We start from the raw sequence: 27,861 nt of genomic DNA on the forward strand, positions 1-27,861 counted from the left end.
GCCTTGATCATAGCAGTGTGTTCAGCAAGTAAAAGCAGATTACATTTCAGTAAATTTATTTTAATACTCACTTTTTTCTTGTTTGTCTTATACCTGTCCTCCCCGTCCATGTCAGAAAAAACATTTTAGAAAAACCATGCAACATTACAAATCTGAGTCATCCACTTATGAGAGCTTCTCTTGTGATCAGGGATACGTCTGTGCTTTAAAACCTATTTAGTACACGATGCGTTTTTGCCTTACTGTGATTTATCTGGCCGCTTAGGATTTGGTTTATGGAGTCTGTCTTTGTGTTTATTCCACTCCCTCCCAGCTGTCCGAAGAAAGGACTTTGCCAACATGACCAGCTTGCTGCATCTGACCCTGTCCAGAAACACCATCAGTCAGATTCTCCCCTCTGCTTTCAGTGACCTGCGGCGACTGAGAGCACTCCACCTCGACTCTAATAGATTAACTGTGATCAAGGTAAGACTGACGGATGGATGGCTGGATGGATTAATGATGGTAAATGGGAATGAATAGTCAGATGAATCAACTGATTGATAAACAGACTTAGAAGCCTCGGAACCACACAACGAAAGGGAGGATGGTGGTGAATGGATACGCGCAATTAAACAATAGAGCTACAATGCAAGAAAGGTATAGATAACAGTTCAGTAGATGGATACAGTATCGTTTTGATGATATTATCGTGAAGCTTCTGACAGCCTTTTCAATTTTTTCTTATCAACCAGGATGACCATTTCAAAGGCCTGACCAACCTTCGTCACTTGATCCTGGCCAACAACCAGCTCCATTCCATATCTCCCCATGCCTTTGATGACTTCCTGTCCACACTGGAGGATCTTGACCTAAGTTACAACAACCTTGCCCAAGTGCCCTGGGACACAATCGGGCGCCTAACCAATGTCAACACCCTAAATATGGATCATAACCTCATAGAAAATGTTCCCCAGGGGGTCTTCACCAACCTGCACAAACTGGCAAGGTAAATAGACTGATAGCAGAAAGGATGAAGGAGTAAGTGGATGATGTGTGTAGAGATAAATAATGCATAGATGATGCATAGATGATGATCAACGGAATAAATGAATCAAATGCTAATATTTGTGTCTCTCTCTTTCTCCCTCTCCTCTCTTGTCCATCCCTCATCTTCAACCCCACCCTTTCACAGGCTAGACATGACGTCCAACAAACTGAAGAAAATTCCCCCGGACCCATTGTTCCTGAGAATCCCAGTTTATGCCAAGTCCAAAGGCTCCCCCCTCTCCTCCCTGGTGCTGAGTTTTGGTGGCAATCCCCTTCACTGTAACTGTGAACTTCTGTGGTTGAGAAGACTGACCAGAGAAGATGACCTCGAGACATGCGCCTCTCCCCCTGACCTCAGTGCCAAGTACTTCTGGACAATACCTGAGGAGGTGATATTTTAAGCTTCTCCTTTGTGTCATGCAGCAAACTATTAAAAACCTTGTCTCATAACCTTGAAACCAAGAAAGACCTTTAATAATTTAAATATCACAGAAAATAATTCAGATTTGGAAAAAAGAAAAGCTTGTCTGAAGTATGACCTTCTTCATTTTTACCCTTTAGGAGTTTATTTGCGACCCACCAGTTCTGACACGCAAGTCACCTCATACAGTGGCTATGGAAGGCCAGCCTGCAAGCCTGAAGTGCAAAGCGAATGGCGACCCAGAGCCTGAAGTCCATTGGATCAGCCCTGAAGGGCGACTTATATCTAATGGCTCCAGGTACCAGGACTCTTTCTATACAGTCTTATAGTTTTGCTTGATCTACAACAGAATACTTTTCTCCATATGCATAAAATTAAAGGCAAGATGTTAATTTAGCAAATATGACTTGTACTCCAAGAACACCGTTCCACTTACACTCATGTCAGAAACCTGGCAACCTAGTTGGCAGGTGCAAGAGAGGGGTTGTTTGAATATTTTTCCCTGCACAGCTCAAACTCAGTACTATATCTGTGCCAATGTGCAACGAAGTCAAAAAGACAGTGTGTCTCGCATAATTTTTGTCTTGGCTGTAGTGGTATGCTGTATGTGCAACTCGTGTGGGCCAACTCTGAATCAGGATTTGAAGGTAGTTGTTAAGGTCAAACCTTTCTCATATAACCTAGTTGGCATACATGTCAAAAGTGTGGGTTTCTAGTCATGATGTTGCATATACAACATCAGGTATAAAATCATTGACTATTTTGAAATATACTGCCACAGTCCTTTAATCCTTTAATTCCTTTTTTGCAGATTTTTGACAGAATTTGACATTTCTGTTTGTATCTTTAGAAGTTTTGATCAGAAAAGGTTAGTTTATGAGGATGAAGCTTTGGTGAAATTTTAGTTAATTCCTATAATGCCACGAAGCCTACAACCGATAAGCAACATTGCTCTTCAGACTGGCTGTCTTTGTATTCATTCTGGACAGAGTCTGGATGGATGCTGGTGGTGGAAGTTGGCATCAGAATGAGGTGCTGCAGACAACAAAGTAGCTTCCTTCATGCTGCCTCCATCCAGAGGCTCCTGCTCATTTGTTTTGCGTCATCTGGCAGACTTTTGCATGCTTTAGGGCTGGGTTTTGAACTACTGTCCGTCCCTATTTTTTGTATGCCCACCACCATGGACACAAAGAGAATAGTTGTTAGACTGAGACAAAGGTGGTTCACCACAGTCGTATCAAACTGTCCAACAAGGCAGTGCTGATCAGATATGGATAAATATTCTGTTACAGTATTGATAATTTCTTGCCTCAGATGTTTCAGAAACATTTTAGTGTGTAGTGTTTAGTGGTTTTCTTACCTTACCTTTTGAGCAAAAGGGAATACCATAACCCTTTGTCATAACATTAACATTTACAGTTAATCTATTGATTGATTTATTATATTATTATATATCTGAATTTGTTTCAGAACATTGGTGTTCCCTAATGGAAGCCTGGAGATCAACGTAACATCCCTGAAGGATTCAGGAAACTTCACCTGCATCGCCTCCAATGCAGCAGGTGAATCCACAGGAAGGGTGGAGCTTGTTGTCACGGCGATGCCCCATCTGGCAAACAGCACAAGCCGCAGCCGAGACCCGTCCTCTGAACCTGCCCCCTCCGACATCCTAACCTCATCCAAGGTTGCGCTGCCTAACAACGAGACTAGGGGGGCAGACCGGAGGGTCTCATTGGTGGAACTGACAGGAAACTCTGCCCTCATTAGATGGAGCAGTCAGACTCCTACATCTGGAGTCAGGATGTTCCAGGTCCAGTACAACAGCTCTGGGGATGACACACTGGTTTACAGGTCTGTCTATCTACACTATCAATTTATGATCTGTCTGTCCGCGTTATTCAATTTTCTATGGTTACTTCCGTGAATACTTTAAGGCATATTAGTAAAAAGCAAGTGAGTGTGTGTGTGCAGTTGTGTGTGAGTTAATCGGAAAATCGGGAGACAGCCACTGCTATGAGGGTGAGGACAGATGACAGATGATACAAGTGGAGATTAGCCCGTCATCCAGTCGTAAAAGTCTAATCAACTGAAATGATAAAGACATCTGTAGTGGAACAGAGCCATTGTCGGGTTTGCTGAATGCAGGGAGGCTTGGGCCAAATGTGACGATTGTAGCTGTTGAACAAGCTTTAATGCTTGTCTGTCGGTTTGCTTCAGTGCTGCATTTATGTGCTGATGCTGTTGCCACATTGATTCATTGCTGCTATTTACATTATGGCTCGATAAATAAGACATTTTCTCATGTTTTGTTGGGTTTGACATTTCTTGACTCTTTGTCATTATGTTGTCAGATTTGAGTGACTGGCACTGCTTAAACTGGTGGCTATAAACCGCTACAACATTTGGTAAAATATAAAAGTTTCAATGGAGAAAGAACAAAGGTCTTATTTAACAGCTCCCTGAAAGGAAAAGGTACTTTGTGTGCACAAGAAGCCACTGCACGTACAGCCTGTCTGTCACCCCGAGTGTCAATAAATCGGGAGTGAACAGCAATAGAATTTCAAAGGAGTTTAAGGTATTATGGTAATTCTTGTTAATAGTGGTGTGATTGCAGCCATAGATTTCTGATAATGTTATCATTGTAATGAGCCTCGTTTAATGCACAGCATGTGATTCAGTAGAAAGGTCGTGTTGTGGTAAATCATGTTAATCGCTCTAGACGAGGCATGTTAGACTTCTGTTGACCTGTGCATAAGAAACCGAAAGGACTGGCAACATTATTTCCTAAATCCCCTTGAAATTCGGGTAAAGCCCTGCTTAATTTCGCTTCTGAGGAGTTTTCATATGTTGTGGAGTTGTCATGGCAGCAGGTTAGGAAAACTTCCTGGATCTTGGCATGAGTGACAGGTGGCTTTAATGTCATCAAAGACGAGTACTGCAGACTATTTATTTATTTCATTATTTCAGAGGCGCAGATGAAATGGCCAAACATATCAATCTGTTTTCTGTGATTACAGGAGTAAATCACAAAATGTCTTCACACCATAACTGCCCGACTGAATGTTCTGATAACCAATTTAGTTCTTCTTGGCCTTTTTACTCTTGATCAACGGCTGAAATTGTCTCTTGGGGGGAAAAATAGGTCTTGAAAGGAGACCCTGTGATGGAATATGTAAAATCCGTCCATGTTGACAGGAGAATCAGACGGTTCCTCTTAATTTGTGAAAGTCGACAGTCGTGAGATATGGAAATGGGGGTCTCGACGGGAAAGTGATTATGAGGTTATTTCTAGGCTGGAGAGGACACATATTTATTCAGACAGTTCAGCTAACTGTGGGAGACGAGCAGCTTCTTCGAATTCTAAACATGGCAGCCGTTCTCCTTCATAGCAACTGCCCAACTGCACCTGCCCGTTTCAAGGTTGGACGCAGTTAGTGGACTCAGTGGCTCCACAGGTACAAAATGTACTCATTACTGGCCAGGTGTAGGTGTGTTTAGACGCTGATCAGTGCTTGGAGTCATGCCTTGCAAAGTAATTCATTTAAAAGTTTATGATCTAACCTCATCCAACCTTAGGCTGGTGTAAGACAGTTCAGGCAAAGTGAGCTTGCTTTTCATCAGAATGACTGTAAAGCTTCTAATACAAAATGAGGAAACTTTCATCAAATATAATTATTCATGACTTACTGTAGCAAAGCTTAGTTAACATGTACATCCAGCATCTTGTGGTTTTTCTTCTATAAATCCTGCTGTGCAACCGAGACAATACCAGTGTAGCTCACAAACAGGGATGCCACCTCCTGCCCTCTAATGGTCGGGAGTTTTAACAACTCATGTACTGTAGTGATAATGGGTACAATGTTGAAGTAGCTTGCACGACACTGATGTTGAATGACTGGATTTGAGCCTCATCCTATGCAGATTGTCTGGACGTTGAGAATACTAATTAAACTACATTTCTCAGACCTTGCATGGACTCCCACGAAAGGCACAGCGTTCATTACATAATACAAAAACTATTATCATTTGCATGTCATGCATACACAAACACAAACACACATCCACATGGTGACAGTATTCCAGTGCTTTTTCTCTACACGCACACAGAGTTGTTTTATCTTTACCTATCATTTCAAATTTTTTGCAAGGTAGTAATTGAACAAGCAGCCACTTTGAGCTTTTAGATAAAGAGCGGAAGGAGACACGCTGCACACGTCCTTAGCAAGGTAACCAAGATTACTGTGTCATGGAGCATGAAATCAGATCTTTGTTGTCTTCTTCATTAAAACAATGTGAGCGCTGTGAACAGATATACCAGCTGCTCTGCTGTTTTCTGTTGTATGTCTGACAAGTGCTTAAGGAGTGTTTCCTGTAGCATTGAACCCAACCACCAAATCAACCAGGACTGAAATCTTAATAAATAGTAATAAATAAAATAAAACAGCGGCAAACTTGTACAGACTGTTTCATTATAAAACTAGTTACAGTCAAAGAAAAGAGGAGAGGGCACCGGAGATAAGACACATTAAATGGTGCTACGCGATGTAAAAACGTGATAATTTCACAAAGTACGACAGGAAAACACGTAGCTGCATGAGCTACACTCTCACTTAATCTTCATCTTAAATGCCTTGCCTATGTCACTGCATCACTGTCTGATCCTTCATGCTAACTAATCCACATGTTGTCACAATACTGGTTGGTAAGTAAGCCAGTACAACACACATTTCCACTGATGACCTTTCCCTCATGAGTGTATTCTTTGCACCATGAAAAACAATCATATCAGTTCTTCAGTGCCGTTTACCAATTGAGAGGAAACATATTTACGTCTAAGTCATGTTGCATGAGCGCGATTTGTCGTAATCTTACTTAATCACATAAGATTATGGCTGAATCATGAGTCAGATACCATACATGGAGACATAAGGCTTTGGGAGATTTGCATCCATTAAGAGGCATCATCATTGCATCAACTCTGTTCTGAGTTAAAAGGAAAAAGTAAATCAGCCCTGAGTGTCTGTGTGTATCTGTATACAGTTCCTCTCTTCTGTCTTTCTTTGGTCAATATCCATTAGGAGGGGTGAGGCATGAGACAGAGCAGAGAGGGAGGGGGGAGAGGGCACAGAGTGCTGAGGAGCAGAGAAGACAGGGGATGGGGAAAGAGACAACAATATATTGGTGCTGCAAGGAGAGGCTGCTTGAGCTTAACTTGTTTATTTAGCTCTGTATTGGTTTTTGCTGTTTATTTCTGTTATTTAGCATATCTTTGAAACTTCATCAATGCATCTGAACAGAATGTAGAAGAAAGTAAAGAAGACAGATTGCTTTGGGACAGGAGCACTGTGAGGGCCCTGTACATTAGAGTGGTTGCTATGGTTCCACTGGACGATGGCTGAAAGACGGATGTGGGACTGAGGTTTTTGCTAGCGTTAACTTCAGACCTGCGCACTGAAGCAGCCCTTCGACTGGTGAATTTATGTTACTTGTGATTTGACCGCTCCATTTGATGATTTTGAACACACATTCAGAGCAAAATATAAAAAAATATGAAAATGTTGTTCTTCAGGCACACAAAATGCATTTTAAGTTCATGGCAAAATAACTGCTACTGTGCTTGATTCCCCCTCCGACCCCCACTGAATAAATTACTCCTGCCAGAGCATCCAGATCACAGCGTCCTCTGATCTATACACTGCCCTTGGTGTCCTTTTTATTTAACGTCTATTTAAGCAGGCTGCTCAATTTAGAACCATTTCCACTTTAGAAATACGACCAATGGTCCAGAGAGTTCAGAGCATACAGAGGGCTCTCTGACGGAGTCTCAAAATCCCCTGACTACTTACGATCAATGCCATTATAGCTCCAAGGGTGTGTGAGTGTGTGCACTTATGTGAATGTGCTTGGAAATCATCGGTGGGCAGTGAATTAGTTAACCCTGTGTCTAAGAAATGCTCTTCATGCCCCCTGACTAATAAAATCAATGTCTTTTCAAGCGTGTGCACATGTGCACGTGTGACTGGACCAGCTGGCAGCTGTGTATTAGCCAGAAATGTCAGTTTCAGTGCTATCAGTGGTAAGAGACATCAGCAGGAGGCTTCCCCATTTCTTTCTAGTGTTGTTGTGTTTGTGTGCGTTATTTACAGTGAGACTACACCTTCATGGCTCCTCTGTACCTCAAACACAACTACATAAAATTTTTATTTTTTTTTAAATTGAAGCTACTTGCCCTTAACTATAGAGTGTGTGTTTTATAGCTGTCAATAAAACTTGTGCGAGCCCTTTTCAAGATTCCACTCACATTCTTTCTAATCAGTGGCTCCTTTTTCTTTCAATGCCAAACTGAGTCCTGCTTGTATGAACTGAAGTGTGAATCGTTGTGCGAGATTTTGGCTACTTTAGCAAAGGTATAAATCCCTCTGAGTTTCCCTGTGAAACTGTGTCCCCTGGAGCGCGTGGCACAAACGCTGAGGCAGTGCTGTAAGCAGCAGGCATTTGATGCCATAATCCCCGTCCAGTCAGTGATAGTTTCTTTAGCTTGACATACAGTATAGGGTCTTTAATGGTCTAGGTCAGAGTCACCCAGCAGATGGTGGAACTGATAAAGCCTCTTAGTAATAAAGTGGGAAAACATTTTTAATTCTACCAAAGTGCACTGGATAGTTTTATTCTGACTCAACATTTTACCGCCTGGATGAATGAGACACATTTACACAGACAAGTTTCTTCTCAACAGTTTCTTCTTCCCCCTCTGTGTTATCTCATATTTTGCACCAATCACCCTTTGCACTATCTTCTTCTTCTTGTCACTGATAATGTACTGTATGTACTTCTTTAGAGGGCATTTCAGAAGAGACAGTGAGTGTGCTTACGGCTCTATAGTGGGAACATAATTACCTGATTGCAATGGCTTTTTTTATTTTTGCGTAAAGCTTCACTGGTGGATGTGTAAAGGAGAGCCAACAGTGATTGGCAAATACAACGACCACTATGCAGCGTTTCATCCATGTTTTAGTGACAGAGAGAGACCGTTTCCCCCATTGTGTGACTCATTATGCACAGTAGGTTGTTGTTGTTTAACCTTGTGCCAGCTAGCATGTTGATGCAGCTGATTGAGCTTTTGGGAAAAGAGAAAATTTCTATTAAACAAACTGATCTGTGATCAGTCAGAGGTCAAGAAGGATCAATAGCTCAGATTCCACCACAGGCCTCACCGGGGATAGCACATTATCCAGCCAAACAGGCCAGGCATTAGCTTGGCTTGACCTCTGCGGCTGAGCACGGCAAACCCAATCCAGAGCTATATTTGCCTAAAACTGTGCGTCTCATTTCAGTGTGATTTGTAAGTTCCTGTAGATAGATCTGAGGTGATGTGTTCACATTTGGCCATAATGTTGCCCCAACCCCCCCCCCCTCCATTTTAGCACACATATTACATTTTCCCTCTCTGCCCGTCTTTGACAACATTCATTCTGTCAGTGTTTGGAGGTGACAGCTGCAGTTCCTACTGAGAGCAACTCTATATGTGTTGTACACAGTTCACCCGACAGATTGAAATGAGTAGTGTGCGTGTGGACAGGTAACTCGAGTCAATCTTTGTCGCTATTTTCCTCTCACTGTGAGTGTAACCATGGCGATACTGGACCATATCCACACATCAGCTGTCTCGTCACACAGCTTCAGAAATGTCCTGGTTAAGTCAGTAATGTGTTGTGACATTATGCTCACTGGGACACATATTCCTGTGTAATGTACATGCTGATTATGTCCAACACAAAAGGGTGTTCCACACACCTTAGCAGCGACTGTTTTGTGTGGCATGAAGAGGCTGTTAAGACACACCTGCCTCATTACATCACATCACGATTCACTGCAAGCTTGATTCCATCCGGTGCGTTTTACGTCCAGGTTTAAATAAATGTGTTCAAGATGTGCGTTGATATTCAGAATTAATCGCGTAACACTAATGTTAGCGAAGAAGTGGTTGAATGCTAACATTAGCTGTAATCGGTAGCTAATGGGTTTTCAAATATGTTGTGTTACTATGAAACATGGCCTGATGTCCCTCCACATCTTCCCTATCAAATGTCTTTGTAGTTGCAGTGAAATGACAACAATTTGCCTTCATTCCTTACGTTTATACAACATGCTTCCAGGAACACAGCAGTGCGACATTACCCTTCCCACCCTGTGCATAACAGGAAAATGGCTATTGTGTGAATATGGTTTATAGACCAAAGATGGAGCATTCTGCAGCTTTAGATGGTTTTTTTTCCTCACATGACCACTCAACCAAGCAGGAGTGTGAGTGCATTTTAATGCTTTTTTATTAATGAATTTCTTACCTTAAAGCTAAATGGTTTAGTCAATGCACAGTTCTTATTATTACTCATACAGGCAATAAAAAATATACATATATATATATATATATATATATATATATATATATATATTTGTGACACTGCTATCTAATAGTCGTTGGATACAAGTATGTATGTCTGACATTGACTAACCAAACCCAAAGGCCTGTTCATGTCTCACATTCATAGCTAATCTTGTGTGAGCATTAACAGTTTAAGAGTGGCTACATAACTTTATCTGCAGTGGAAGTGAATGAATGCAGCATGTGGTTTCTAAGGGCTTGTGTATGTAATTGTGACTTTGGGGAACAACAGAGGTATGCAAAGTCACAATCATAAAGCAGGCTTGAACAGCTAATGGATGTGGTCAGGCACAATATGTTGCCATGTAAGTGGAGTCTGACCTGGCATTGTTGAGCTCTGCCAATCATTTACAGTACATTAACCTTTTACCATCAATTACAAAGCACCATCATCCATGCATAAGCACACACCGACGCACGCAAACACTTCCTGTAAATGGAGAATTCAAAACCTACTTTTAAGCTCACACCTTGGGTTCTTCTCGAAATTCACACCACTTTGTCTGTCTGGATCAGGTATGAGTGAGCGCGTCGTTGAGTGTATGCGGGATAGGAATTTTGAGCGTGCGCATGTGCGTTTGTTTTGCGTCTGTGTTTGTGTGTGCGTCCAGGTTGATCGAAAGAATTGTATTCGCCTCACATTTTCCTCTCCACGCGAGGGCAGGAAGAGGTCAACGTGCATCTCTTTTCAATCACACAGAAACTCATATACACCCACAGGAACACACACACACACACACACACACACACACACACACACACACACTGCAGATGAATGTCTCTTGTCTCTCTACCTTTTCTGCATTGTCCATGCTTTGTGGCTCTTTGGATAATGGACTCACAGACACATAAAATCTGCGCAGGCCAGCAGACTCAGGATGCAGTGACTGGAAACGTACATTAATAACAGAGATCAGCAGCAGTAGACTGGTGCCTGTTTAGCAGTTCTTTACTTAAGGTACTTTCCGACATGCTGTGCACATTTTTGTGGCGTTAGCAAATGCAAATGCAATCTCTGTTACCTGGACGATGACAAGCTTAGACACTCATCTCCTAGTATTTGTCCGAGTCAATCATCAGACCTGTCGTAGCGGTGATTGGCAGGTTATTTCTCCCTCACGGCGAGGCAGGAATGGGTTGAAGAGTAGGTACTGTTTATTTTTTTGATCCTCTACAATACTTTCAATTCTCCGCTGAATGAATATAAACACTGTACCACATGCAGTATAGAATGCTGAAACCCATTAGACTACTTGGTATGATATTAATGGCAAATTGTCAAGCATCATTAAACTGAAATATGAACGCACGAGTAGCATTTATGTGTGTGTGAGTGTGTATGGGTGTGGGGTGTGTTGGGGGGTAATAGCACTGGAGCAGATGACGGGAGCATCTGGAGGAAAGCTGGGTGGGCTGAGGCGAGCGTGTGTGTGTGTGTGTGGTTGACTGTGTGTCGAGCAAGGTGAGTGAGTGTGTGTGTGTGTGTTTAAGGAGGTGGGTGCATACAGCTTACGTTCATTTTTGGGACATGTACAGTATATGAAGCACAGAAAACCTCTGATTTTGTTGAGAAACGTGACTAAATAACTGTAGTAAACCTACTGGTTGCACAATATACAGGATGCGAATTATATTGCAGGAGGAAAAGGACACCGGTGGTCAGATGAAGTAACTGTAATTTCATTTCAGGTGTAAACCACTGCAAGCCACATGCTTATAAGCTGAGAGCAGCTCCAGTGTGTGCACAGAGTGTTCCATCCCGCCTGAAACAACAGAGAAGGGAAAAGTCTTTTTATCACTGCAGAAAATGTCAAGGCATTCCCTTTGTGTAACTTCTGACTCATTTTATCTTATTTTTAGTTTCAATGAAGCGAGCTGGTTACCTGGTAACATTTTACACTCCTTTGTTCAGTTCAAAAAAGGATATTTTGATAACATGGCAATAAAAAAAAGTAGTGAGATTACACTTTTACTGACAAATGCTTCTTCATGTATTACTGTGAAAAAGATACTGCAATTCACTGTAGCTGATGCAGCAGTTTATCATTATTCAAACTTGACTGCTTTACTATTTTCAGGTGAATATGTTTATACACCACAGGCATATATACAGGGTTCTAAATTAACTTTTTTGATCACCAGCCAATGTGGCTGGTGACCTTCTAAAGTTACCAGCCAATCAGAATTTCCACTAGCCAAATTTTTTCCCGGTGAAAATAAGAGATTATGAGTGCCACTGAATACATTTGATCATTTTATTTACATTGTTGGCATGAAAAATGCACAGAAAGTACAACACATGAAACAAAATATACACAGAAAGTGCAAACATTTAATTTATACAAACAAAAAATGCTGTCAGATTAATTATTTTATAGAAGACATTTTTCCAGTAAGTATTTAGTATCATTACATTCCTAATAAAATGTATTTTTCCTTTCAACTTAAAGTGTTTCTGCTTTCCTTCTTTAATAAGAAATATATATAAGTAACAGCCATGACTTAAACACTTGCAAAAAATTGCATTGGTAATAAATTGAATTATGTATGTACAACTAGAAAACACAAATAGTGCAGCAGTCAGTATTGCAGACTCCTTAGGCTCTCCTGATGACTTCGGGCACTCTCATGGTCCTTTACTGCCTCGACTTTAAAAGTATTAGTCCCCACCACAAAATTATTCGTCTTGTTTTTTTCTTTCATGAACATGCGGCAGTCCTTACAAAACATGACGGCATTTTCGTGATCAAACACAAGCCATTCACGACCTGTCAGCCATTTAGCGTTAAACTTTCTTTTCTTCGTTTCGCACGCTTTGTCGACATTCTCATCCCCTGCCTCCTTCCTCTTCTCGCCCCCAGACGTCTGTCCCAACCACGCATTTAGTTTAACTTTACTTTTTACTTTTAGCTAGCTCAGTCTCCTTTTTTACAGTTCATACGCCGCCGTTCATTCTTCTTCTTCTTCTTTGTGTTTGCGTTTCCGTGGTTTCTCGCGCCGGTTGCACTACAGACTGTAGTGTGCCTGCGCACAGCCAATGGGCGTCTTGTACGTCATCACGTAGCATTACGACAGTGTTCATGGGAAATGTAGGACGGACTGTCAGGGGGACAAATGACCGAGAACTGTAGAGCGGCTCTGACTGACATGATTGCCTAATGCATTACCGGCCAAATTGGCTAGTAAGTTTTTATTTACACCCGCCAATATGAATTTTAACCCGCATTTGGCGGGTTGGCGGGTGTTAATTTAGAACCCTGCATATATATATGTAATGCTAGGTAAGCTGTAAGGATAATGCAAAATTGCATTGACATTGACATTTTCACTATGTTATTATTTAATTTACACAGTTTTAGTCAATTAGGCCTTTTTGCCAAACGAACATACTTACAATATGTTTTCACCATCTGCCAGTTTTAAACTCCTGAAGTTTAGCTGGTAAATCAGCTCGGCTGTTAACAGGGTGAAAAGAAAAACCACAGGAACCTTCTGTGGTAAATTGAGTAATCAGGATAATGAGTTACTCTTGGTTAGCCTCCACTTGCATGCTAAATTCCAATTTAATGACTGAGCCCAGGCCTCATGTGATTGACCTTGGAATGGGACATAATATATGGCTCATAAAAGCACAGGGGCCAATAAAGCAGTAGCGTTTTGCCATAGTGTGTGGCAGCCGCTTGATTTATTCCATCTACTCTTGACACAGGGACCATTTTTACGGCATTCAGTAGGTTTAAGCCTCTGATCAGTGAATTAGAAACTCTCTCTGAAATGCACTGCTTCTTAGAGGCTGTCATGATGGCCGCTTACACGCTCGCATACACGCTCGCATACACATGCAGAACAGGGTTTGATGTACAGCATTTAAAAGGCCGCTGCTGATACCAGCATTTTTGGACTGAAGCTGGCGATAGTGGCTGCTCTGCACTGATAATTTCACAGTTTTTAAGTCAGACGTTTATCAAGTCCATCCAATGGAAAAAAAAAAAAAAAAAACACTCTGAATCACTCTCAATCAATGGATGCTTCTACTGTTATGCTAATTTACTACTCCTTCACTTACAATTGTTATTACTACTACTATCAACAACTAAGCAACAAAACATATTCCTTATAATGTACAACAGCAAAGAGAGGATATTCAGACGAGCATTAACATACAATATAAATCTGATATAGAGCGCGCGCACACACACACACACGTGCACGCTCGTGTGCACATCCCTGCACCCACTGGTGGCAATCAGCACTAAGTTTGCTGTAGGTCATTGTGATTTAATTGAATGATTCACTGTGTATGTACTAATGAGCTTAAAGGCCTAATGACAAATGACTGTCCACGCACGCACACACACACGCGCACACACACCCTTGCATCACTGGTACCTGCTGTATTTGTGCCAATTAAATGCAGAACTAATGAGTCAGAGAGCCAGATCAGAGAGGTTAAGTTCAAAGACGCTGAAGACGTGGTGTGTTTAGTCAGCTCTCCTCTTTCTTTGTTTCACATCTGCAGTCTTGTTCTCTTTCGTCTTTCTTCACGTAAACTCCTCCGATCTGCTCGGTAGTCCTCGACCCCTGTTTTCCATTTTGTTTCTCTTTTACTCCCTTCTCCAAGTTTTCATTTTTTCCTCCTCTTCAATCTGTATCTTTATATTCCAATTTTTCTCTCGCTTTGGTCCATCCCCTTTATTTGCTGCCTCCCTCCAATGCTTTCACCTCATCTTTACCTCCCTATTCTATTAGTCTGTCGTTCTCTTTCCTTATCCTTCCTTGTCTCCATTCTTCCTCCTTTTTATGTTCCCTTTTCTTCTCCTCTCACCCTCCATGTTTCTCCCTGCCTTCATCCTTGCTCTGCCTCCCTTTCCTCTGCTCTCCTGGATATTTGCAGAGCTCAGCAGAACGCCGTCGGCTGCCCGACTCATAATCTCCTTGTTTGGTGTCTTGTTGTCGTTTTCATCATCATCCCAAATCGATGTTTAATTATCCTGCGACACATCCCCACCCCCATGACCCCCCCCGCCAGCATCCTTCTCTTCCCCTCGTCATGCGTCCACTACCCTCTTCCCTCTGCAGCCCCACACCCAGCCTTCAGATCTTCATGGATGGAGGGAAGAGTAATTAAAAAGACACATGACGCACAGCGAGAGAGAGGGGGAATGAGGGGAGTGGGAGAAAAGTAGTAAATCAGAGGACAAGACGAAGCAAAGGAAGAGGCGAGAGGATGAAAGGAAAGAGGCAGCGGGTTAGACGAGGAGACTCGGGGGTAGCGGGGGGAGGAGCAGAGCAAAGAGAAATGGGAAAGGATGAGGGGAAAGGAGAAGAGGGGATTTGGATGGTAAGTAGGGATAAGAGACGAGAGATGGTGGATGGATTGCATCCCACAACACTCAATGAAATATGATTAAACAAACTCTTCATTAATGATTGAGTTTCCATCATGTGCTTCCTCAAGCTTAATATTCAAGCATGGTTTATCTGTGTTTTAAGCTGCCTAACAGCATTGGACTCAGACTTCCTGATGTGACAGCAGCTGTGAGAGGTTCTAACATCCAAACATAGTTTAGAATGCCAAGAAAAGGCTTTCATTTATTCAGTGATGGATTTAGTCACTGACTCCTCGTGATTATTATTATTCAGACGGATCAATAGAAATTCATAACACGCGTTTAGGTCTTAACTTGATAAAAAGAAGTCACTGGTGCGTCCTCAGTGCTCTGATGGAGAGGTGAGCTGAGGGCTGTGCGTGACTAAAGAGAGAAAACTAAGATGACATTTAAAAACTTCAGCTGCTAGCTACAAAGTGCACACTGTGCTTGCGAGTAAGAAAACAGCTCGCTTGTTTTTTGCAGGGTATTTTGATGAGTCTTGATAAGTTAAGAAAAAAAAAAGTTGAGTAACACAAGTCTTTTATTGTCCCTGCTGTAGTTTGCAAGTGATTACAGTCTGTTTTTAGTCACATTTTATCCCAAATATTATTAGAACTGCGTTGTGATGTTAGTTATGTAGTCGGGAGACATTACACACCAAGGCGAAAGTGGGATGTTGGACACCCTCCTGCACCTCTATTGCTAGCTACATTAGCTTGGGAGCTCATTGCATCATAAATTATTTATTATACAACTGTTATTCTTTGAGCAAGAATTTAAAGAAATTTTTGATTTTCAGTTGTTAATCCACCGAGAACAGTTTAGGAACTTGATCACGTACTACTGGAAAAAAAACTGGTAAAATATATAATAATAAATAATTCTTGACCATATCACCCCCATTGATTTTCCATCATATTACTGTACTGGCCTGCATAAGCGTGAAGCTGGTATTAAATTGCATTGCATGTGGTCTTTAAAAAGTCTTAAATTTAACCAGGTGAACGCTGCAGAACCCTGTTTTGCCTCCATGCACGAGCGGCCTGGCTACAGCCACCCTTCACGAATGGATGAATGGACAAAGAATGAATTCATAGATGGAAATCTTACATTTAACTTGCTACTTAAATTGTAAAAACACAAGCAAACACACAAGCCTGAGAAGATCAGGACATGGATCGATGTAAACAAGACAAGTCAAGTAATTCCCATCAGTGAAACACAATCCAATATATTGAGTATTCCAGTCCAGTTCAATTCAGCAGTAAACCAGGATGAGATTAACGAAGTATTAAGCATTTCTGTCCTATTTGAAACTGCTTTGCAGCTGACTGGTTAATGCTTTTGCATTTGAAATGTACGTTGGATCAGTCACTTGCTTCTCTCTTGAGGTGTTACGTTATTACATCAATCTCACAGTCTTATTCTGTTTTCCTTCATCCACCGGGGTGGGGGTAAGGGTTAAGGGTTATTAGTGGCTATGTTAACGATCAAGGAGTTGCAGATCAGTGCAGTGTCATCGAGATTTAATAGAAAGTGAGCCTAAACATGGATTTTTCTTAAACAAGCATGCATGAAGAACGTGAACAGTCTCGGCTATATGAAACAAAGGAGGCTCCACGCAGTGCTGTGCTACATCAGTGTGAACTGCACGAACACAGAGGCTGAAAAGAGCCATCTAAATATCAGAAGCCATGAAAACCCTTTTTAGTCTTATTTGAAATTCTGAAAGAAAGAAATCATGAATTTCTTGTATTTTCTGTATTAAAATTCAGTTATATATTTTTAGTCACTTCCTCATCATCGTTCCAACCTTGAATAGCTCCCTCCCTGTACCTCCTCAGTGTAATAAAACTGTCTTCCTCCTGCTGAACAAAGGAACAAAACGGTCTTAAAAAAACAGTTTCTGTTTAAATGCATGCGAGCTGAAACAACGCTGCCATAAACAATTTGGTTTTTTTTTTGGGACTGCTTGCATTTGGTATAGAACAATGACACGACATATGAACCCATAATGGGGAACAAGTCTGTTTGAAACATGATTACAGCAGAGGTATTGATGTTATGCTCGGTGGATGTGCGGGATATCATGAATAGATCCATTCTTTTCCTGTTGATTTAGTCTTGAAACATAACTCTGGCTCTTTCTCCTCCCTCCCTGTCATTTTCCTCCTCGATCACTCCATTATTCATACCCTGCTGGCCCTCGTATTCTTCTCTCCGCCGTCTTTCCTTTAGTTCCTCCTATCTTCTAATCCGAGATTCCCTCTATAAAGATACATGCCGCCACACATAAATATGCAGCAATTCTGTGTCGGGTCATTTTTTCAAACGGTGCTTGCTGTTACATTGATCTGCAGTATTGGCTGCTAGCAGCTATTGTCTCCATCGAACCTTTCCTCTGTACATTTCCTCGATTTTTCAGTCTCCATCCATCTCCGTCTATTGCTTTTCTAATCCATTTGACCCCATTAAGAATGCATTGTTGTATGACTGAACCCGTCAGGGGTTAAGCTCCATTACATATGTATTTTGAAGAGTCTGATTGGTATAATTGCTGTGTGTTTTACCTCCCGTTATTAGAGCACAATTGAATTAGCTGTACATTAAATAGTCTGACCCGGGGGCTTTTTTTGAGATCTCACTGTGGACAAATCAGTCTATTTAACACTTAGCACTGCTTTATTTGATCTGAATAATTTATTTTAAAGTGGTCAATCTATGGATTTGAAATGTGTCTGACCTCTAAAAATGTCTGTATCAGCCCATTTATTAAATATTTTATTGCACATATGGAGTTACAGTATTTGTCATGAGTCACTTACTCCCTGCATTTCCCAGCCACTCAAAAACCCCAAGAGACTGTCACTGATGCATGTGTGTGGTGAAAAATAACGAAGGTGGAAACACAGACAAAGCAGTTTCTGCAGGAAAGAAATGTGTGTATGTATGTATACATATTAAAAATATGTCTTTCAGCTGTGTAGCATTGCAGTTTAAGATGCTGGTATCACTAAAAACCAGACTTCCATGTAAATGTAGCATTTTAATTAGTTATTAATGCATATTTCTAATCACTACTGTAATGCAAATATCAAAAGTGTGTTCACTGAGATAAAAAGCTGGTGGTACTAGTTTTCTAGCTGGAAAACAATGTGCAAAACACAATGGGAATATGTCTTTTTGTTTCCTGTATTTATTTGATGAAGGTTACAGCTTCAGTGGTCATTTCAGTTTATATCACAATTCATTCGCTGTATCTGTAACTCCATGTTGTCACATTTTGTTGAATGATGCACCAACTTTTGTACCTCAGTCAGCCCAAAAGAGTGCGAAGTTTGAAGTTTCAATGTTTTCTCCGCTTTTCTACTCACTTTTTTTGTGTGAAAACAGGCAATGTGCATAAAAGCAGGTAGATGGAAGCACATGTAATGAGGAAACTATCATTTCATGGATTTCTCTGAAAAGCAATTTTAAAAACGGGGAAAAAAGGATACGTCTTTGGCGTTAACAGCAACACCACGCAATCATTTCTCATCTTCTAAATAGTCTAATTTCCCTCTCTCTGCTCAGACTACAAGAAAAATACTGTATTTGAGATCAAGGTCATTACATTCACGCTTCTTTTCCCCATTGATTTGGCAGATGCTTTTGTCCAAAGTGAGATGCAAATAAGGAACAATCCAAGTCACAATAGATCAAGGAGAAGCCTTTGAGAAAAAGTGCCTCAACACAGCTTCACGTTCCTCCTCGCACAAGGGCCACAAGGTTGCAGGTGCATTGAGTAACACATATGTGCAAGGCAAAGGACTTTCTAAAGAGAGAAAAGTGTCCCAGTGTGTTGCAGTTCAAAAAAAAAAACACTGCTGGGATTCAAAACCAGGATCTTCTGTTTGCTAGAAAGACTAACTGTGCAAATCTGCAGCACCAGTCTTCTTCTATACTGTATGTTTGGTTAAATCAACAAACAAACACATGTGACCCACAAAAACGAGCCCCCCCCCCCCCATTTCCCCACAGGGTTAAAGGGCTCTATGATGGCCCTTTAAACATTTAAATCTAATTAGGAATGATGGATTCCCATACGCGGTTAATGACACGGAAGCATTTGAACCATTTCAGCAGCTCCTTAACAAAGGACACCGAGCAACCTTGACATGAATGTTCTATCAGTGTTTCTGAATAATTACTGCACCGTATTACTGAGCTATTTATAACATCTGCTGAAGATTACGGCAGCCATAGATAGTGAATTGTTTCTACCCAACACTGGTCCTCAAACCTAAACCACAGAATAGGTCGTTCGCCAATGACTCCCATATCGATGTATACGACCGCTGGAGAGCGACAGACGCTTCCTAATGCATCGATTAATTCTATCGAGGCAGGACGGACAGATGAAATGTCCACAATTCAAATCATCACAACTTGAATTTTCGAGTTTTAAACAGTTTTAAATTACAGACATTTATGATACAGGATGCATGGTTCATTTAAAAATGCGGGTTGTCGGGCCAAATTGCTTCATCTGATGTTGATAGTTTCAGTAATAGTTCTGTAATATGATAGTTAACATTAACTTACCCTCTGTAATTAGTTTCTAAGTATATTGTTTTTTTCTTACTGCATGTAAATTGGCTGCCATGATATACTTTTATTTATAATTGAAGACTCAAATAAAAAAGGACAGCATTACAACAAACACTAAAATTAAAAAAATGAAGTACATTTCTGGCAGGCTTCACAATTAAGTCAGACATTATTTACTGTAAATATATGTCCACTGTACAAAGGACATAATATCCTTTGTCAGTCACATGTCTGAGTGATGAACAGCACTCCTTGTGGTTGTTTTTAGTAACAGATGCCTTTTTCTTGTGCTACAATTTTGTGGCCTGTGCTGCAAAACGTTCAACCTCTCTATTACCAGTGTTATGTACAAAATTAGTTAACATACAGTTCTGATTTAGGTACCGAAACTACTCGGTTTGGTTTAGGAAAAGGTCATGTTTGGGTCAAAATAAGTATGTTTGTAACCTAACTTAAATTGCACTTGTAACGTAATCTAAGTACATTACATGAAGTTAAAATAAGTCAACGCTGACTTTTGGGTTAACACAGAACATAACAGTGGTCTCCCATCTATCCACCCCTCCTTCCTCCATACGTGGACTTTTTCCCATAAGAATTAGTAGGGCTGCAAGAGGTTGCTGCCTAACAGACAACATTATGTGTGTGTGTGTGTGTGTGTGTGTGTGTATATATGTATATATATAGGCGGGATTAGACAGGCTGTTTCCACTGACGGGATGAAGACTTAATAAAGGGTAGTGTTGCTCAAGAGACTCACATCTTCAACACAACCCTACACATTCTTCAGTAGTGTGCTCAGCTGTTGGTCTCTGATGATATTAGCTCCTATGTGAGAATGCTAAAGCGTAATTAAAACAACTGAGCGATCTTGTTGTGGTACTTCACATTTAATTATCCACACTTTCCAATCATAAAATGTGCCTTTTTCAGCTCTCCAACTGCCATAAAGTTGGAGCATGACCTTGTTACTTGTTAAATGTACTTTGGTGATTCTAAGATTTATATTACCCATCAGTCATTAGGTTTAATAATCTTCCCATTAAAACCTATTCTAACAGCTTAGCAACGCACATGCCACCTCACAGAGTTTTGACTTGAAATATCTTCTTCCAGTCTGCTTTTCAGATGGTTCAACTTTTCCACTTATATAACACTGATAATTAACAGTATTTATAATCTTGTTACTTATGCTAATTTCTGCCTGATGTAACTTTTGATCTGCATTCCCACGAACGTCATCTCTCCTCTGTCCATATGACATCCAGCAGACAAATATAGCTTTCATTGTAGCGTTCTTTGATCCTCCTTTACATAAACATTTTTTAAGCATTCGCCTGATGCTCTTATTGGCAGTGACTTACAATAACTTCAAAGAGGTGCATACATTCATTTTCGTTTCACTTTTATTCCCTCATTTCTGTATTATTAAGATGCGAGGCAGAGAGGGGGAAAATAGGGCAGAGGGAAGAGTGAGATGTAAGGAGGGGAGTATGAGGAGCGGGGCGCAGGAAGCATGGGAGGAGTTACAGGTTAGAGTTGAGGAAGATGAAAGAGAGGAGAGGTGGGTAGAAGGAGGAAAAGAGAGAAGAGGAGCGACTGAGGGGAAAACAAAGAGGAAACAGTGAAGGAGTGTGGACGGGCAAGGAGTAAGATGAAAAGAGGGGGAGAGTGGGTGGGGGGGGCAAAGGGTGAAAGGAGAGTGAAGTATGAAAGGAAGATGAAAAAAAGGAGGTGAGGGCGGGAGGAAGGAAACGGTGCCTCATTAGGAGCGAGGACCCCGGCTCAGCTCCACACAGAGGGCCTGCTGTCAGAGGTCCCCCTGAACGGACTTTAAGATCCGACGGAGCCACCAACCTCCCGAGCACACACACATCCAGGTTCTTTCCAACTGAGGGAGGAAGAACTAAGATGAATAACTTATACGAAAACAAAGCTCTGCACACACACACAGACGCACACACTCACACAGTTATATCGAACTTTAGGAGACACGTACCTGGACAGAGGGCTGCCGACAGGCTGCTGAGTGTTCACTTTTACCTCAGCTCTTGAATTTCAGTGCATCTCTGTGGCACCTGTATATCGCTTTCTTGTGCTTTTGTGCCGCTGATACGTGGTGATTTGTGGCTTTTGTCCAGCTTTTCTCTTCTTGAAAACGAATGAGGAATGAGTCTGAATGTTCGGAAACCAATCCGCCACGACGCACTTCTGGGTGACCAGCGCTGTCACAGAACTGCCGTGCGTGAGCCTGGAACGATGCCTTCACAATTGGCTGTCCGTCTAGGGGCTTGAACAACTCCTTTGTGCCAGGAAATAGATTGGGTTTGTTTTGTGTTGCTTTTGAGAAGAGTACAATAACATGAAAAAACCTTTTTTTATTTTTTTGGGATTTGAAAAAAATATTTAAGAGAAGTTGATGCCAAGTCAGGGTCAGAGCTCGCTGTCTCCAAGACGGAAAAGAGTCAGCTGAGCAGTTAGAACAGCTTTTATTTCCAAATTATTCACTCTGATTGAAACGCTTCGCCAAGGATAACACAGTCACAAAAAACACATGCGATTAACCATGACACAGCAGTTTGCCTTATGAGTCAACAAATTAACGACTCATGCATTCTTACTAGTTTACAGTGCTCAATATGTTTTGATTAAATAAAATTAAAAGTAAACGTGATTCGTGTTTTAGTGTCAAATCAGCACCCTTAGGTTCAGTATGTGTGACTGAGGCACTGCTCAGGCAAACCTAAAGGAAAGAGAGAAAAACGTTTTGTTCCCCAGAGGATCAGTCCTGCTGACTTTGGCGATCCCCTGACGTTTCCTCTAGCAAATTTGTGGTTGTGGGTGAAACACCTCAACAAATCAGGGATGGATTGAGATGCAGCTGAATATAAACATTCATGTTCCTCTTAATAACTGTGAGAACTTTTGTAATCTCTTAACTTTTGATTTGCTGCCATCATTAGGCCACATTGCATATTTATGACATCTAGTTATGACCAAAGACTGGTGGTAATCCCTTCATCCTCAGCTTTGCTTTGTATTGAATGTAATAATAATCAAGCCCCCAGGAAGTTAAATGTGTAATCACGACTTCATGTGATGCACACGGGCCCAAAAAGACTTTTTCTGACAGACTTTGTGAAAGTCGGCTGAACAACCCCCTCGAAATGACTCGGTTGAATGATCCGAATTTGCTATATGCTGAATGTCTATATGGGCACATTTCTTTATCAGTTGAGACAATCATGGCTGATTTTATTGTCTTTTTTTGTTTTGCATCTTAGTCTTTTTATGAAATATTAACTGGTGCTGCTTAAATATAACCTGTCCCTGCTTGTTTATACCACACCACATTACCATCTACTTTTGGAAACGAGCATTAAATATGAAACCTGCCGGGTGCTGTAACAAATTACAGTATGTTGCAAGATGTCATTGGTTTCTGCAGGAACATCCTCACCACCTCTAAAAATAGTCAAGCAGGTGAGAACTTGCGTGATGTTCTGCCTTTGCTCAGGCGCCTCTCGCGCTGTGGCACAAATAAGTTCTGAACAAATTTGGCACAACAGGATGACTCCTTAAATATTTAAACTTCTCCAGGTTTGAAAGCAGATTGTATTTTGCCACTTAATTGAGCTTAGCAGCTGTTCATAACTAAAGGCCTTTATTAGTTGGAGCCTCCGTCTCAAAAGACAAATCTTTTGACATCGCTGCTGAGAACAGCGCCAGTGTACACGAAGCGTTTTGAGTTAAAAGGTCGGGCAACCTTTGAGTTGATTTTGATTGTGTTGTTTCAAAGCTAAGCAGTTCATGTCTCTCTCGTGTCCCGAGATAATGGCCTCACATGGGCACTGAGCAATCACTGTTAATTGTTGAAAACAGCGTCCCGTCACTGCTAATAGGCCGATGTCTCAGTTGCGGTCTCTTTTAATTGGCCCATTTGAGTTTGTTATACTCCGCCGGGGTGTGTACTTGTGTGTCGGTAAGCGTGTGCGCGCATGAGCTCATGCATGCTCACGTGTGGGATTGCTCATTTTTTTTTACTGAAGCTGGTACGAACTCTTCCTGTCTCACTGTCTTTGTCTAATTGTTCTTCCTCATTCGTCCTCCGTCACTCTTTCTTCGACTCGGTGTCTCTCCACCTCTGCTCTCATCCCCGTCTTATGTCCGCCTCTTTGCTTTTACGCAGCGGGAAGCTACAATAATGAACAGCTCTTAAATGATCTCCGCACACACACACAGTTATACGAGCAAGACTTAAACTCACACACACACTGCCACAGGGGCCCACACGGAAAGGTGTGAGCGCTTATTATAAGGTTCACAAACAAGGAGATGGAGACAGCATGAACGAAGAAGAGGTGAGGGTGGGACAGAGAAGCATTAGCCTGCAGTGGAGGATAATCACAACCTACTAACTCCTGACTGGACCGCCTGTGCTCATGATTTACATGTGCGAATGTGTGTGCGTGTGTGTTTGTGCACTCATCTTTGAGTACATTATTTCTACGCCAGTGTGTGCTGTATGCAGCCAAAGTTTGGCCGATCTAGCTCTGAGCGCATGCATGCATGAGCACCTCTTTATGTGTATGCATGCACATTTAATAACAGATAAAATATGTATTAATTATGTAAAGGCCGCGTTCAAGTGCGCGCTGTTTCAAGCATGTGTGTGTATCACAGTCTCTGGGGTTGTCTGTGTGGATACATTTTGATTTAACAGTGTTATTGGGTTTGCTGACACTGCATTTGCATAAGCCAAGTAGATCATTTGTGAGGACTGTATGTGCGAGGGTGTAAACATGTAGCCAAGCCAGCTTCTGTCAGTGCGGAACATCAGTATTAATATGTTGGGTTTTTTTTTTTCCTGTTTGAGATATTCAGCCAGCTGGAAAACCGTCTCCCTTTCTCCTTCATTTTTATCTCAAACTCTTAGTTTCTGCTCTTTAACTGCCCATCTATTCTTCCTCTGTACATCTTTGCAGTGCGTCTCTGTCCCTTCTGTTCTTCGAATGCATGTTTATCTGCTCTTGTGCATACCTACAGGAAGTTAATGCCTCTGAATTCATTACGTTTTAAAGCACGCATTACAAATCAGACCAGAAATGGATAATCCAAATAAGAACTTCATATTTTTGCAGTATGGGGTTCTATGTAGAGCTCTGAAACAGAACATTTTCTATGCAGCATTGCAGCTAATTCATGACACTGTTTGACCCTCTGTCCCAAAAACTTCCAAATATGTCTTGGAGCAACACAGACTACAGGATCGTTTTGGCTTTAGGTTTTGCAGCTTCTAATCTTGAGTAAATACATTTAGCACCGTAGTTTATCACAAGTGACAGTGTGTGGTTGATTGTGTATTGTGTTGTGAGTGGGTTTTCTCGGGCCCTGAGGTCAGGGACCTCGCTCAGCACACCAGGGACAGCGCATTCAATTAAGCAAGGAAGCAAAACACTATCAAAACTGGAGTTACGTGCTTTTCAACCAGCGCCAGCACGACATTAAAACTGAAGGCTTTAGCAGGCCTGGATCGTCTGCTCGACTGTATTGAACTGAAAACATGTTTTTCTTGAGCCCCTAAAACCTCCGGCGTCTATCAAGCGCAACTTGTCATTGAACTCAAAGTCTATCCCAGCCCTTACAAGACTCTTAAGCCATTAACAAGCATCAGCCTCAGCCCCTCTCTCTCCCCCTATGGCCCACTTAGATGGATGTAAAATTAGGCTTTAATCCGCCAGCTGAACTAAATACATGCTCCCCAGTGTCAACACCGCTCATTCCATAATATTTCATTTCTCTATCTCACTGACTTCTGCATTTATGTTTCCTCTTCCCCCCTCCTCTAAAGCTCAAACACTTCTTCTCTTCCATTTTCTCATTCCTTCTCTCCTTCCCTGTATTTCATCGATGATAGATGTGCTAAATTTAGTACATAGCCCCCACTGTCAACACTGCACTTTAAATGAATTTAATCTGCTCGCTCTCTGTCTCACTGCCTTTGTATCTCTGTCTCTCTCTCCCCCCTTTCTCTCTCTCTCTCTCTCTCACTGGGGTTGATGGGCCATGGGCGGTTTGTGGATCAATAGTTGTGATAAATGGGAGGAAATCTGGCAATGGCTCTTGAAAACCTAACCTACTGTGTTACAGCTGGTTTAAGAGCAAACTGGTTAAGTGTCTGTGTGTGTATGTGCCGAAATTACTAACAGACAGGTAGAGACAGACAGGTAGAGAAGCAGACAGACGGGTGGTGTTACTTGGTTGTGCAGCTGTGACTTGGTTGAGAGATATGATACATACTGTATTCCCAGTGCTCACTGACGCCCTGTGGTCACTGTCCAGCTGCACAGAGAGGCTGTTTGATTATTCCTTATTCACATTACTCTTGTATATACACGTTATTTTGCATTACACATCCATAGCATGCATTCATTTCACGGCAGCAGGCGAAAGCACCAAATTCTAAGAGATGAGAGACGTGGTGCTTGCAGTTACTTAACAAAAAGCGCTAGCACCACGGCGAGTGCTACCTTATTTGCATGCAGCTCCTATTTTGCTCCTCAATTGCGTGCGCTTCAAGGTCGCAAAAATAGCAGCATGCCGTATGGTTGCTTGAGAAATAAAGAGCCTGCAAAGTGAATTGGACGTGCAGAGGGAGACAGAGACACAGGCGGACGAAGTTAGACGCAGAAGATTGCCTCAATGTTTGTTATAATTATGGCTTTCAATGCGATTGCGATACATCCGTTACATCACGTCACACAGTATTGTTTCTATATTTGATCAGGATATACTATTTGATTGTGGTGTTTTAAAGGTTATGTGCTTCGGGAGGGAATGAGGTGTGCTGTTTTCCATCTCTTGCACCACTGCAGATGCCAAATTAAAACTTCAGTTTAGGCAAACAGCCACAACAAGAACCTGAAAACCTGATCACTTCTTCTTAATTGTGTCTAAACAGCCAAAACAAGGCGGTATGGAACAAGACAGCCAACATCACATGGTAATATGGAAGGGGAAAAGAGTTTGCTCTCTTTAGGATCTTGGATGGAATTCGAGAGGATGACTCAAAACAAACGTAATGAGCTTCTGGCTTGGTAGTTTTATTACTTGGATCCAAAATAAACACATAAAATGGGCGAGAGTTATAGATCCGGGCTTCTGGCCAAAAAGACGAGCACGCTGACTTCCCGCCTAAGATGTAAGGAAATTGGGTCAGAGTATTCCTTTCCATACTGAACGACTGTGGACATCAGTGCTGTGCATTTAGCCACCGTGTTTCTCTCCTGTTTAAAAACTACAAGCCTATCCATTTTTTTTTAATCTAAATAAATATTACAGTCCATCATTCGGATACACTGGAAGGCCAAAGGGAAGCACAGCAGGACGGCTTTTAAATTAAGTCTAGATCAATATGGATCAGTCTGTGACATTGAGCAGAATGTAGAGTAAATATGGAATTTGTTTTAGCTATTAAATATACATTGTACAAGCTTTACATACATTTTCTGTGTGCAAGGACAGCAGTTCAGAAGAACATCTCTAACTTGTGTGTTCTGGGCAGAGCAAAGCAGTCACAGAAGCCGACACTTGTGCAGATAACAGGCTCGTTCTGGTGGACAAATAACTGTGAGTTTGATGGATTTGTTATAAGAATATGCACATGGTACATATTTGTTCCATCGGGCTCAGTTTTTATATTGCGTGTATTGCTTCCAAACAGTTAAATAAGACTGCCGACTGAAATGAATTCGTTTTCCTCTTCAGGACCACGGACAGCGCTGTGGATATGTGAATGCTCTGTTTTGGGAATCATGACTGAATGAATTTTAACAGCATTTGTACAGATGCTCTTACAAAACACCCTTGAATTCAAAGTTTGATTGTTACTGAGAAGTGGAGCCCACAATTGAATTATTATCTCAGAGAGGGAGGACCACCCGCATCACAGTGATCTTTCCTCACCATTTTCAGTGGCAACAGTTGGGCCCATATTAAAGACTGTA

The 27,861-nt window shown here is 41.5% G+C and overlaps 1 protein-coding gene across 2 annotated transcripts in view; it reads left to right on the plus strand.

The window, feature by feature from the left end:
• Positions 1 to 27,861, plus strand: part of LOC143323143 (leucine-rich repeat and fibronectin type III domain-containing protein 1-like protein) — a 164,205-nt gene that overhangs the window by 93,368 nt on the left and 42,976 nt on the right. For both annotated transcript variants that reach the window (XM_076734808.1, XM_076734807.1), the window contains exons 4-8: positions 314 to 465; positions 735 to 988; positions 1,175 to 1,418; positions 1,591 to 1,748; positions 2,921 to 3,301. In XM_076734808.1, the coding sequence (XP_076590923.1) occupies positions 314 to 465; positions 735 to 988; positions 1,175 to 1,418; positions 1,591 to 1,748; positions 2,921 to 3,301 (1,189 nt within the window). The remainder of the gene's footprint in view (positions 1 to 313; positions 466 to 734; positions 989 to 1,174; positions 1,419 to 1,590; positions 1,749 to 2,920; positions 3,302 to 27,861) is intronic.

Source organism: Chaetodon auriga, chromosome 7, assembly GCF_051107435.1.
Source record: "Chaetodon auriga isolate fChaAug3 chromosome 7, fChaAug3.hap1, whole genome shotgun sequence".
NCBI classification, from domain to species: domain Eukaryota; kingdom Metazoa; phylum Chordata; class Actinopteri; order Chaetodontiformes; family Chaetodontidae; genus Chaetodon; species Chaetodon auriga.